The sequence below is a fragment of the Phyllostomus discolor genome, chromosome 4, assembly GCF_004126475.2.
Source record: "Phyllostomus discolor isolate MPI-MPIP mPhyDis1 chromosome 4, mPhyDis1.pri.v3, whole genome shotgun sequence".
Classification (NCBI taxonomy): Eukaryota; Metazoa; Chordata; class Mammalia; order Chiroptera; family Phyllostomidae; genus Phyllostomus; species Phyllostomus discolor.
In genome coordinates, this window is record NC_040906.2 from 117,595,138 (window position 1) to 117,608,694 (window position 13,557).

At 35.8% G+C, this 13,557-nt stretch overlaps 1 protein-coding gene across 3 annotated transcripts in view; it reads right to left on the minus strand.

The window, feature by feature from the left end:
* Positions 1–13,557, minus strand: part of SUPT3H (SPT3 homolog, SAGA and STAGA complex component) — a 472,076-nt gene that overhangs the window by 148,574 nt on the left and 309,945 nt on the right. For all 3 annotated transcript variants that reach the window (XM_036024180.1, XM_036024179.1, XM_036024178.1), the window contains exons 4-5: positions 6,785–6,871; positions 3,554–3,644 (exon numbers count right to left, since the gene is read on the minus strand). In XM_036024180.1, coding sequence (XP_035880073.1) covers positions 3,554–3,644; positions 6,785–6,871 — 178 coding nt within the window. The remainder of the gene's footprint in view (positions 1–3,553; positions 3,645–6,784; positions 6,872–13,557) is intronic.

Sequence of the window (13,557 nt, forward strand, 5' to 3'; positions counted from 1 at the left end):
TCATTTCTGTTATTGTACTTCTCAACTCCAGAATTTCCATTAGTTTCTTTTTACAATTTCTATCCTTTAATGGATGTTCTGTACTTTGTGATACACTGTTATGATACCTCCTTCTGTTCTTTAAACATGGTTTCCTTTACTTCTTTGAACATATTTATAATAGGTATTTTGAAATTTTTGTCTCCTAAGTCCAACTTTGGGGCCATTTGTGTTATCTGCCCCCACTCCCCACCCCTGCTCAGTGACCACACATACCTGTGTCTTTGCATATGTAGTATTCTGTTGTTGCTGCTGTTGAACGGCATGGACATTTTAAATAGCATGCTGCACCAACTTAGGTAATAATTCTATCCCTTTCCTGAGGCTAGTTGTCATTGTTTGTGTATGTATTTGTTTAGCGACTTGGCTGGACTAGTTCAATAAAATCTCTTTCCCTCACAGTGTGGAGCCTCAGAAGTTGCTCTTCAGAGGGCACAGCCTTGAGCATGGAAACAGTCTTCTCAGTTACCAGCGATGACTGATGTCAGTTGGTTTTTCTTTGGCTTTCACTTTTCCTGATCTCTCCCATTAAGTTACTGGCTGGTTTGACTATATTATCACATACAGCTGTTAGCTTCCACTAATTCTTGGCTGACTTCTCACTTTATCGCTTTTGTTAATACTCTTGAGCATAAATTGCTCCACAGAATGATCCAAATAACATTGGGGCTGTTTGCAGAGTCATGGTGATGCCAGCTTTTAAGTTTTGCTCTGACCTCAGGAGTACTCCTGTCCCTTTCCTTTGCTTCCTCTGTTAAACTTTTAGCTTGTGCACTGATTTTGCTCGTTGTAACTAGTGTCACAAAGCTCCCAGTTCCATTTTAATTGCTCACCACCAGGATCTCTGCTGTTTTTTTTTTTTTTTTTAACATGCTCTGTTCCAAATAGTCAGTCCCCTTAGGGGAGGCTGCAACCCATCTTAAGCCCTGCCTTTCCCTCTGGGCTGAACCTTTGATCAGTGTACTGAAGCTCAGGATGGAAACAGCAATCAGCTTCTCCTGGAAAGACTTTCCTTGTTCCAAGAGGGGAGTTGGTCAAGGATGGGAGCCCTTTGTCTTTAGGCCTTGTTCCTTCAGACGTCGGCCTTTACTCCCTATGAGAAAGGGCCAATCAGGTGCAGTATTCTCAGCCAGCTATGTCTGGGGTAGAACTTTCCAAAGAAAAGAGAATGAAAGAAAGCTCCAGTGCATTTAGTTATGCCTGCCTCCAATAGAGCTTCTGCAATGTGGAGCCAGAGAAGATGAGAGATGCTGACTTCCTGCCCCTCCTGGGGTGAAACTGCTGCCATAGACTGCGAGCTGGAAAAGTAGGTGCCCCGCGTTCTTGGTCACACTTGCCCAGAGTAAAGCTCCTTTCATATTCAGATAGGGTGGCAGTGTAGGAGGGGAGGCGAGGGATGGGAGAAGGTCATGTCTCAAAAGCAAGAGATTCTCATTGTGCTTAATGAGATTTAGTAGATTTTCTTGAATATGTGTTTCTCCATTTGCTATATGCCCTTAGGGCAATGTCCTAAAACTTAAGCTATTATTTAAAAAATTTTCACCAGGTAAATGTGTTTCACATGAGGACGTGTCTACCACACTCCTCGTGTGGCCACTCTACAGGTTGTACTTCAATATTAGATGTATTTTACTTCAGTAGTTTATCTTACAAATTCTATCAACCATTCAAAAATTTTATATAAGACACACAAAATTAGAAAACTTAAATGAGATAAAGAGGAGAAATTTGAAATAAATAAGGAAGAGAGGACAGCAAACTGATCTAACGATGTTAGTGCAACTGAATACTATCTTTGCCACTCTGAGCATCTTGGTGTTCAAAACACGGTATCGACGGCTATCATTCATTCAGTGGCAGGAATGTATCGGGGACTTTCCATATATTATGTTGAAATCTCATAATAATTCCACATGGAAAGTGGTAAAATTTCTGACTCATAAATGATAAAACTGACCCTTGATTGAAATTCGTCTATTTTCTAAGTCTGTATTCTTTGTGCTCTCCATAAAGAAGAGCATTTAAATTCATTTGAAGAAATTCATTTCCAGAAATTAGATTCTATGAGAATTTTAGGAATATTAAATAGGTCACAATGATTAAACATTTGATCAGAATTTTTTTTTTGGCATGGCTATATTATACTTGCTGATTTGTTGAGGGTAAATGAAAGTAATTCTCTTTCAAAGTCTATTAACTATTCAGGTGGTTTTAAGTAGTTTTCTAGAATTCTTCTTAATCCAGTAGGGTCTGTTTAACTATTTTATCTATATTTATACATATACATATATATACACATACACACATATTTATCAGCAATAAATAACACTATGCAGTGACTGTGTCGAATCCACAATCTATGAGTTATTTCTAAAACACAACATACATTGACCCATGAACAATGTGAGTGTGAGGCGTGCCAAACATGATTCAGTCAAAAATCCACATGTGACTTTTAATTCCCCCAAAACTTAACTTCTTAAAAAATTTTTATTATTCTTGTTTATTGTTACAGTTGGCCCAATACTTCCCCCTTGGACTTCCTCCACCCAAACCCCCGCACCCCACTCCCACAGTCATTCCTCATTCTACTATCCATGTCCATGGGTCATTCATACATGTTCTTTGACTAGTCCCTTCCCCTTCTTTCCAAAAGTTAACCATTAAGAGCCTTACTATTGAATGGAAGCCTTACTGATAACATAGTTGATTAACATATACTTTGTATATCATATGTATTGTACAAGTATGTATCATACTTTATTGTATTCTTACAATAAAGTAAGACAGAGAAAGAAAATGTTATTAAGAAAAATCCTAAGAAAAAAATACATTTATAGTATTTATTGAAAAAATCTGCATCTAAGTAGACTCTCAATTCAAATCCATGTTGTTCAAGGGTCAAGTGTATTTATTTTGATTCAATAAGCACTGTTTAGTAATTACCTATTTTTAGCTTAGTACTATTAGATTCTGCAACATTAATATTTTTTCTAAATATTCCAGAATGGGGAACTGAGTTGTAAAATCAGATAAGGAAACTTTTCTATTCTGTGTCAGGCTTTTGTTACATTTCAAACAGCAATGACATACACATCAAAATGAGGTGACTTTGTATCATAAAACATCAGATACTTTCTATAACAAATGAACAAAACCCCATATGTACCCATTTCAAAGATGTAATGGTTCTGGTTCTCTACATCCACAAAAGAAAAATTATGCTTGCTAAAATAATGCTTTGAATCAACATAGTTTTCTTAGTTTCATGATCTTCTGAAGTAAAGCAGGTCATATTATTAAAAGAAAGAATTGAAGTAAATAGCAGATTACTCTTAAGTCACATAAGTAGAAAATCAGAAGATTTAGCTGCCAGCTAAATAAATATTTGGTTACTTTCTAAACTACATTATTCAACAGAAGCACATATATTCTACTCTGAACAGAACAACTACGTTGACATTCCATAAACGTGCGGTCCGGCACACATGTGTCATAGTTTTGTTTAGATTACCTTCAAGAAGGTCATCCTCGTCTATACCTTTGACAATCTTTGATTTGTAGTCTCGGAAAAACATGTATTTTAGCAGTCTTCTAAGTTTTTTCTATTGAAAACAAAATCATTAAATAAGAAACCTTGTACATATCCTGTACATATATTCACTTTACTGAGTAAAGACTACAATAACTAAATTTAATAATGTAGTACCCCAGAGTGACTGGAGAAAACAGACCAATTTCAGCATAATACTATTTAATAAAAAATGTACACATTATATTAAATATAAAAACTGAAACACAAGCATTTTTATAAGTACTTTTCACTTACAAGTATCCAGATGTTGCATAATCACAATAATTACCTTTATTTGTGCCTTATAAAAAGTTTTAAATTCTTTCTGAAGTGTGACATCCTAAGCTACTTTATTTTTAAAAATGATTTATAGACAGAGTAGGCTGACAGCTCTGGGGGTGGGACTGGGAGAGGAGGAAGGATGGAGCAAAAAAGAAAAAAAGAGAAAGGACTCATGGACATGGACAGCAGCGTGGTGACTGTGGTGGGTAGGGGGATGGAGGTGGAAGAGGGTAGAGTGGGATAAGTGGTAATGGGAAAAATACAGTGAAAAATCATGTAAAATGCTTTATAAACAATCTTGACAAGGAGTTTATGACAGCTGCTTTAAAAAGGATACATTCTCCTTTTTATTCTCTTTTATTCTCTGATAATTTCTTATTTTATTTAGAAAAGCTGGTTTATGGTTTACATTTCTGGAAAATATTCAGTAATATGAGAAATATTTTTATGAAACTCATAGCTGATTAATGACAGTTGGGTCTTAATGACGGCTTTCCTTAGGATTATTAGAATACCATAATATTGCTTAATTCTAAAAGTAACTGCTAAAACTTTGTAATTTGTCATGTGCTTACACTTAAAATGCATTATTATTACTGGTCCTTCACCTTTTAGGTTTAAAATTCCTAGTAATAGGAATTACTAGGAATTTAAACCTACTGTATTTTACAAAGCTCTTTTACATGCATTCTATTTGATGTTTTCAATAGCCCTGAGATACAGACAACTATTTTCATTTCCTTTATATACATAGGAAAACTGAAGTTAAAATTAGTCTTACACCTATAGCTTAGCAAGGTAAGAGGTAGAATATAACCTTTGAACCTCAGTTTCTTTATTTACAAAGTAAGTCAAGTACCTACCTTACAGGACTATTATGAGGAATAAATCAACTGTCTAGTGTAATATGTAAAACATAGTAGGCGGTCAACAAATACTGCTCTAATGTAAATGGAAATTATTAAGAGAAAAAATTGGTCTTTTGCTATCCTCCTTTTCTGTTTGCTAAATTCATTCAGTCTTTAGGTCTTATTTTGTCTTATATTACAGTTGTGTAAACTACTTGAAATTCTGTTTGGTACATATCATTGTAAAAATAAAATTATTACTTTGAGGAGAAAGACAAGAACAATGGCAATTATCACGTTACAGCTATGATCTCAGGTGCTAGAAAGATTCTGGTTAAGAGTCCTCCTGGACAGTGAAGGGCACTGTCAATTAGTCTGTGCTCCTAAAGTTTCAACATGACTTTAAATTTTACCTTCCCCAAAAGGCAGGAAAAAGTGTCAATGTGGGATTTTTTTTGTGTGTGTGTTAGCCTCTTTATCTGTCAGAGAAAAAGAAAAATTGACAGGCATGTTCTGCTTACTCCACTGTAGTCCACATGACTTCATAAAGAATCTTGGCTCAAGACACTCATTTCTGCCAACAGTACTTTTTCAGCTTCTTCCTCACACCACCACTACTTATGCAGTACCTGTTTCTCCTTAGTGCTCCAAGTTTAATGAAGTCACCAAATCCTTCATATTTTTACTCTTCACTATCTCTCTGAAGTCCTCCTTCTTATCTACTTCCAGAGCCATCACAGGAATCCTATTTTGTCTTGATTACTCAATCAGTATCCTGGTTAGTTCTTTTGCGTTTGGTCCATTCTCTATATAACTGCATGAGTCTTATCTCAGGTAGAGACCTCCACTTCAAAAAATCCTACCACCTCTACATCTAACCACACAATCTTAAAATTCTGTGAGTCTTAAAATGCTTTTTTCAACTAAATCATACAGGTTTTCTAAACTAGATTACAGCTTCTTGAAAGTAAAGACATTTTTTTCTCTTCCTTTATAGTTCTTACACTTTCTAAGAGTTAATGAGACAAAAGGCTATCCAAAAAGTCAGGTGGGAAGCCTCTTGATAGAAAACAGAGCCACAAGCATACAAAAATGGTGGAGAGGAATGGTTAAGTGTAATTAAAAAGCCAGGAAAACCCAATGGAGAAATGGAAGCTGGAACATTAGGATCTGGGTATTGCTTGCTCACTTGTGATAGTATCTGTCATAATACACTGATTTTTCAGTCAGTTTTTTAAAAAGATTTTATTTATTTATTTTTAGAGAGAGGGGAAGAGAGAGAAAAAGAAAGGGAAACATCAACATGTGGTTGCCTCTTGTGCGCCCCCTACTGGGGACCTGGCCAGCAACCCAGGCATGTGTCCTGGCTGGGAATCCCACCAGTGACTGTTTTTTCAGTTCGTTTTTTACATGTAACTTTTGGATAAAACTTATTAAAATGTAATATTTTACAAAATATTTTCAACTAGCTACTCACAGTAGAGAGGACAAAAATTAGACATGTTAGTAACAGCTTAGATATTTTAATACCAGTGTTCAAAGAATAAGAATAAAAAAGGTATAAAATACCCTAGACTTTTTGATATATATTTATGCTACTGGAATATACATCTTGATTGATTTTCTATTTTCTATAAACTAGGGTCAGAATAAATTTTATATTCCAAGTTAAAAAATTACTCTCTGAAAGCCTGTAACACTGTATAAAATTAGATAAAAATAAATATGTCACTCAGTTATATGTCTCTTATGAGAACAGTGAATATTTAATGAATATTATGTAGCACTGAACATGCTTGAATACCTATGTTTGGATAAGTAAGAATTAGTTATCAACATAGTTTTATATATGTGCCCTTGCCTGTGTTAAAATCACTTTTCTTAAATCATTTTGTCATGTAAGCTATGAAGATTAAAACATCAGTTCAATAGTCATGGTTCCAATATGAACACTATATAACAAGGAAATTTAGTTTCCCCACATATGTGTACTTAAGCACCAAACATGGCATTTTAATTCAGTAAACAGTTTTTATATTACCTTATCTTTGCGCATCAAAAACAGAAGATCTTCAGCAGATATTACCCTTGCTCCCCGAAGCTGAGAAACTTCAGCAGCTTGCTGTAACTAACAACAAAAAAAAATAGGAATTTTTCTCAGTAATCTAAATTAAATATATGACAGTCATGATGTGAAGAAAGATAAACATACTAAGAGTTAATAATTTAGGGGAACAATCCAGCAATCACATTACTCTTCTTAAAAGTGAAATGTCTTATGTTTTAAGGTATAAAAAATGCAATTAAATTAACTTAACTTATAAGCCCACCTGTAACTGATACAATAAACAGAAATCCTTGATTTCTTTCATGCAAAAGAAAAATCATGTGCAGCTTCCAGAAATGTATTAATGCACCTGAAAATAATTTTATGAAATTGTATCCTCATATCCTTGTGAGCAATGGTTTCACTCAGTATCACTAGTTGAATAAGTATATTATTAATCTGAGCTCCCATGCTGGTATGATTTGAAATAGGCCCATTCAGACCTTTAAAAGATCAACAAAAACAGTAGCTGTTTCTAATATCCAAAGGAAAAAAAATAGTTTTAGTTTTGGCAGGTCTTCAGTGGGCAAAGGATTCAGTCCATAAATCATAATGCGGGACTGCATTAATTTCTCTCCACACTAATCACATGCACACAAAAAGTTAACTGTGTCTGGAATGCACAACACAAAACATACTGCACAGAAAGTTAGATTCTCCCTGAAATGTTCATCGGGGCCCTTATATCTACAAAGTCGGGAGTTTTCTGGAATTTAGAAGTCCTAGAAACACAATCTTACTTGAAAATGACCTGGAAAATAAAAGAATGTGAAAAATGATAGTTCTATTTTTTGGCACAGGCAAAATCAGTTTCTTATTTTGATTAGTTGGAAGGAACACAAAATACATCCAGCTGAAAAAAATAAAGATGCTGGAGAAAACACTACAAAAAAGTGCCTGTAACTTCTTTCAAACTCGATCAAACCATGGTGATTAAACCAAACCATTTCTACCCAATATTATAAAAATATTTACATATAAAAGCTGTTCTGAATGTATCATTCTTTGAAAGAAATAAATCTAACACATATTACTGAGAACTAATCTCTAAAAAATGACACACTGTTATCTTAACAATTATAAGAAATCAAATATTGCATTTGTACTAAAGAAATTCTGCTTGAATGTTTAAGCGATTTTGCTAAGTAAGCTTCAAACCTTGTCTAAATACACAGACTACAAAATAGACTATAAACTCCCTATGTGTCAGCCTTACCACTGAATTTCCTGGATACTGGTGGTTGGTATATAAACATAATTCTACCTAAATATAGAAATTTAAATTTAACTGTGAACCATTCAAAAAGAAATCTTGGGGGAAAGGTTTTTCAAAAAGATGATGTATCTACCCAGAAAGAAACTAAAAGTTTTCAGCAGGAAAAATTTAAACATATTTTTCTAAAAACTGGAAGGGTACCAGGGAAATATGTATACACAGCTTTTCCCCCAAATAAAACATTTCTATCACAGTCTAAAATATTGAGCTGGTCCAAAAAAATTTTTTTTCCTGTAAGATGGCTCTAGTATCGCTTAGTTGTCTTTAACTTTATTCAAAACAATTTTGTTAGATTGCAGTGTGACAGCTGTCACGTCATTGTCCATTTAAAAAAACTTATCAAAATTGGTGAATTTTTATGTAACCATTTTAAAATTGAAGATGGAAAAAATAAGCAACATTTTGACATATTATGCCTTATTATTTGAAGAAAGGTAAAAATGTAACTGAAACACAAAAGAAGGTTTGTACAGTGTTTGGAGAAGGTACTATGACTGATCAAACTTGTCAAAAGTGGTTTGCAAAGTTTGGGGCTGGAGATTTCTCACTGGACAATGCTCCATGGTTGGCTAGTCCAGTTGAAGTTGATAGTGATGAAATAGAGACATTAACTGAGAACAATCAACATTATACCACACATGCAGGAGATAGCTGACATACTCAAAATATCCAAATCAATGAAGTTATTGCTAAAAATGAATAATGTGCCTCTCATTTTACAGAAAAAACTAAACAGGCTTTTTGGCCAACCCAATACATGCAGTCAGTGTGGAGAAGAATATGAGCTCAGTCTCCATCTGTCTGCACACACAAAGAGAACCGGGAGGCAGCACTGTCAAAGTACTGTACCAGTATCAGTAATTTTCCTCATGTTAATATAGGATCAGGTAAGTGTATATCCCTAACAGCTTTCTCAACTACTCATTGTTCAGCCACACTAAATCTAAACAATCTCTATTTATATGAGTCTCAATAATGTCAGTTTACAAACACATTAACTAGGAAAAAAGAGAAAGTGAAAAATAGACATAGAAGAGTTAAATATTTTAAAGCACCTTATAAAAAACAATACACATCTATTATATGCATCTGGAATTTATATCATTGTTCTGTTGTCATAATTAGTAGAAAATCTTTATCTTTAGTTTTCAACAACCCCATTTGCTCATTTCCACACTAGTAAGCAGTATCCTTATTGGCACTCATACTGCTAGCTCTTGCTGATTCACCTTAGACTCCATGAAGTGGATCCTTGGGACTGAAAGCTATCGTGTTACCTCACCAAGCCTATCTGGACCTCACGCGTCCCATGTTCCAAATTTACCTCTCCCTAACTCTGACCTACTCTTCTTTACTGAGTCAGAAGAGCAATTTAATTAGCCAATTACAGTGATCACACTGAAGTGGACATTACCTATTAGCTTATTTCTAGAATTATTTCTCCATATCTACAAGAAAAAGTAAAGAAATGCCTATTTAACAGCATGAGCTTAAAAAACAGGTTAACAGCTTGGCAGTCCAGTGACACAGGATGCTGAGCTCAGGACTAGTGTATTTAATGTGAAAAAATACTAGAACCAGGAAACCCAAATAAAATAAAAATTACTAATACCTTCAGGGCTTAAAAACAAGTTGATTCTATATTCTTAAAAAAAATTCCTTAATTTCTTAATCCTTGAAAATAAATGAAAGTTATACTTCATTATTCACTGAAGACATAATTAACAAGAAACAACTGTACATTTTATAATTTTTATTACAACAAAAACAATGTACATTTAATTGTATTATAAAATGTGAAAGAAATGATAGAATAAATACTTTAAGACCAATTGCTGGTTAAATGAGTATACAAAGTTAATTTTCTTAACTATATGGATAAAGGTATGGTAACAATAGCAACCTTACAGAGATTTAACAAGATATTTTGCTAAAAGACATTATTATTTTACCATAATAGTAACTCATTTACAGCATGTTTTTTTCTGATCAATATGTCTATTTTTCAAAGTGAACTAAAAATAATAGAATTGTGAAAACTGTTGAAGAGACAAAAATTTTCCCTAGCATATCAATACTCATCATGTTGGCATTTTAATATTTCATACCTTATATGGAGGTTGAGGATTAAAAGATAAAGTTGAAATTTTACATGTCATTTTAAATGCCTCATCTTTGATTCTCACAAATCTCTTCTAAATTTATCATTGTTATCAATAATACTAACATTCACACTCAGTTTTTTTCCTCTCACATTTTTACTAACTTCTGTTAATTTTGTTGTTTCTTTACATCTGTTCAGGGTCTTCACTCTGCTCTCTAATTACACAGTATTCATCCCAATGTGGGTCTTCAGGGCTTTTTGCTTAACTGGTTTTGAAATTTCAATGGCTCCACATTGTGATGCATCCTACATTTAAGTACTAACATAATCTTCTTCAAATATAATGTCCACAGTCTTCTTCCAAGATCTGTGATAATTCACTATCACACTTCAGTGTAGTCTTTAAAGCCTGACTCATAGCTTTTCCCCTGTACCTTCATTCTCATTATGTTTCTTATTTTTCTCTCATATTTTTCTACATTTAAGCTTCAGTAATTTCAGTTTTATCTTTATGCCTTCATGTACTTGTAATGGTGACTTTTATGTGTTAGCCTGACTGGGCCATTGGGAGCCCAGACATTTGGTCAAACATTATTCTGCATGTGATTTTGAGAGTATTTTTGGATGAGATTAATATTTGCATTACTAGACTGAGTAAAGCAGATTGCCCCCCTTAATGTGGGTGGGACTCAACCAATCAGTTGAAGAACTGAATATAGTCATGCACTACTTAATGACAGATATATGTTCTGAAAAATGCATTGCTAGGTAATTTTGTTTTTGAGCAAACACAAAGTGCACTTACACAAACGGAGATGGTATGGCCTACTGGACACCTAGGCTAAATGGTGTAGTCTATTGCTCATAGGTACAAGCCTATACAGCATGTTACTGTATAAAACAGCATGAGATTAAATTAAATCAAACACAAGAGAAAATGATGCAATTGAGAGATTCAGTTAACACAAGCTATATACGGCCACTACTAGTATAACACAACTTGCTGTTTCACAGCACATCTTTTGTTAAAAAATAGGTAGAAAGAGTGCATTTTAAAATAATGACAAAAAAGTAGAGTAAACCAGTAACATAGTCATTTATTATCAGTATCAAGAATTATGCACTGTACATAATTGTATACGTTACACTTTTACACAAGTGGTAGCACAGGTTTGTGTCCCTCAGCATCACCACAAACATGTAATGTGCCATGTATGCTATGATGTTAGAATGGCACTAAGCGACAGGAATTTTGCAGTTTTATTATAATCTATGGGGCCACAATCATTGATGGTCACTGACCAAAAAAATGTCATTATGTGTTGTTACATGACTACAGAACAAAAAGGTGAAGGGAACTCCTTTTGCCTGACTGTTTTGAACTGGGACACTGTTATCTATTTTCCAGCTTCTGACTTGGAATAAGACATCTAGTTCTCAGGCCTTTGGACGGGATTTGGCACTACACCTCACCTCTCCAGCTTGCCCTCTACGGAACTTGGGCCCTCTCTATCACCACGATCATGTGAGTGAACTCCTCATTATCTAGCTATCTATCTAGTCACATACATATATTTTTTTTCTGGAGAACCGGAATAATAGAGTACTTTACTTAAATTATGAGAAATTCTTGATTCTTTGTTAAGATGCACTTTCTTCTTTAAAATATAGGCTTCAATTATGGTGAAGATGGAGGTGAAGGTAAACATGGCTCACCTCACAACCACATCAAAATTACAACTACACTACACAACAACCATCACTCAGAACTATCAGAAATTGAGTTGAATGGAAGTCAGAACACTACAGAATTAAAGAAACCACATTCATGTGTGGTGGATAAAAATTTGGGAGGGATGTCTCAGGAGTCAGGGGTCCCAGCCCCACACCAGGCCCTCCAACCCATGGATCCAGTGCCAGGAAGATAAGCCCCCTGGCTGAACAAACCAGCATGGTTTGAGTTTCTGAAAGAAGCTACTGAATTCCCAAGAGGTACCTCTTAAAGGACCTGCACACAGACTTAGATTCACTCCCTCTGAGCTCCAGCTCAGGGCAGCAACTTGAAAGGCACCAGTGGCACACCAGGAGGAACTGAAGTATCTGGCATCGGGGTGAGAGCTGAGGGACAGCTTTCTCCTAGACAGAAAGGCAGGCAGAGGCTATTTCTCCTTTTCTGAACCTTCCCCCCGCAAAGAGCCACAGAGCTGGCAGGTGGGGGCCATATTTGAGACTCCATCAACCTGGTTCATGTGGTTTGCTCCACCCTGGGGAATCCCTGAGGTTTTGCCCCACCTAACTTACAGCCCACCAAAGCTGTTAAGAGGAGCTTTTCCATATGAATGACTGGTCTCAGCCAAGGCTTCACATCTTCCTTAATCCTCTCAAGCAAGCAACAACCAGCCTCAGGGATACCCTAGCCCCTGTACCTCTGGCTAAGCAGCCCCAGGCCTAGCACTACCAGCAGCCAGCTTTGGATGACAGTTTGGTTTTGTCTGGGAACCTCCAAGTGCTGCAAAGTAGCAGTCATCTGCAGTTGCTTTGTAGCTCATCATGGGTGGCCCCAGGTGAACACAGGTGGTAGCTGACTCTTGCCTGCCCCAGCTAGGAAACCCCACAGCCTGTGCATCCAGTGGACAGCTATAGTCCACACCGGAACACCACTACCCTGCCCGTGCACAACTGATCCTCTGTGGAGGGTGGAAGTTGATAGTCAGTGGTCACAACCAGTTTTTGCAGTTGATTGGCCTGTGTAAATCCCTTTCATTGATCTGCCAGCAGCAATCAAGGCTTGACTACAAGAGGAGGGTGCACTCAGCCCACATGAAGGGTGCACCTCAAGCAGCCAGCTTGAGTGGTAGGGAGGCTATGCCACTGGACCCTATAGGACACCTACTATATTAGGCCATGCTACCAAGACAGGGAGTCATAGCAGTTCTGCCTAACACATAGAAACAAACACAGGGAGGCTGCCAAAATGAAGAGACAAAGAAACATGGCCCAACTCCAGAAAAAGAGCTGAACAAAATGGAGATAAGCAATCTATAGGATGCAGAGTTCAAAACACTGGTTATAAGGATGCTTGAGGAATTTAGGACCTCAACGGCATAAAAAAGATCCAATTAGAAACACAGAATACACTAGTTAAAGAATAATTTACAGGAAAACAATAGTAGAGTGGATGAAGCCAAGGATCAAATCAATGACTTGGAACATAAATGAGAAAAAAACAACCAATCAGAACAACAAGAAAGAAGAATAAAAAAAAATGAGGATAGTACAGGTAGCCTCTGGGACAACTTCAAGTAATCCAACATTCGCATCATAGGG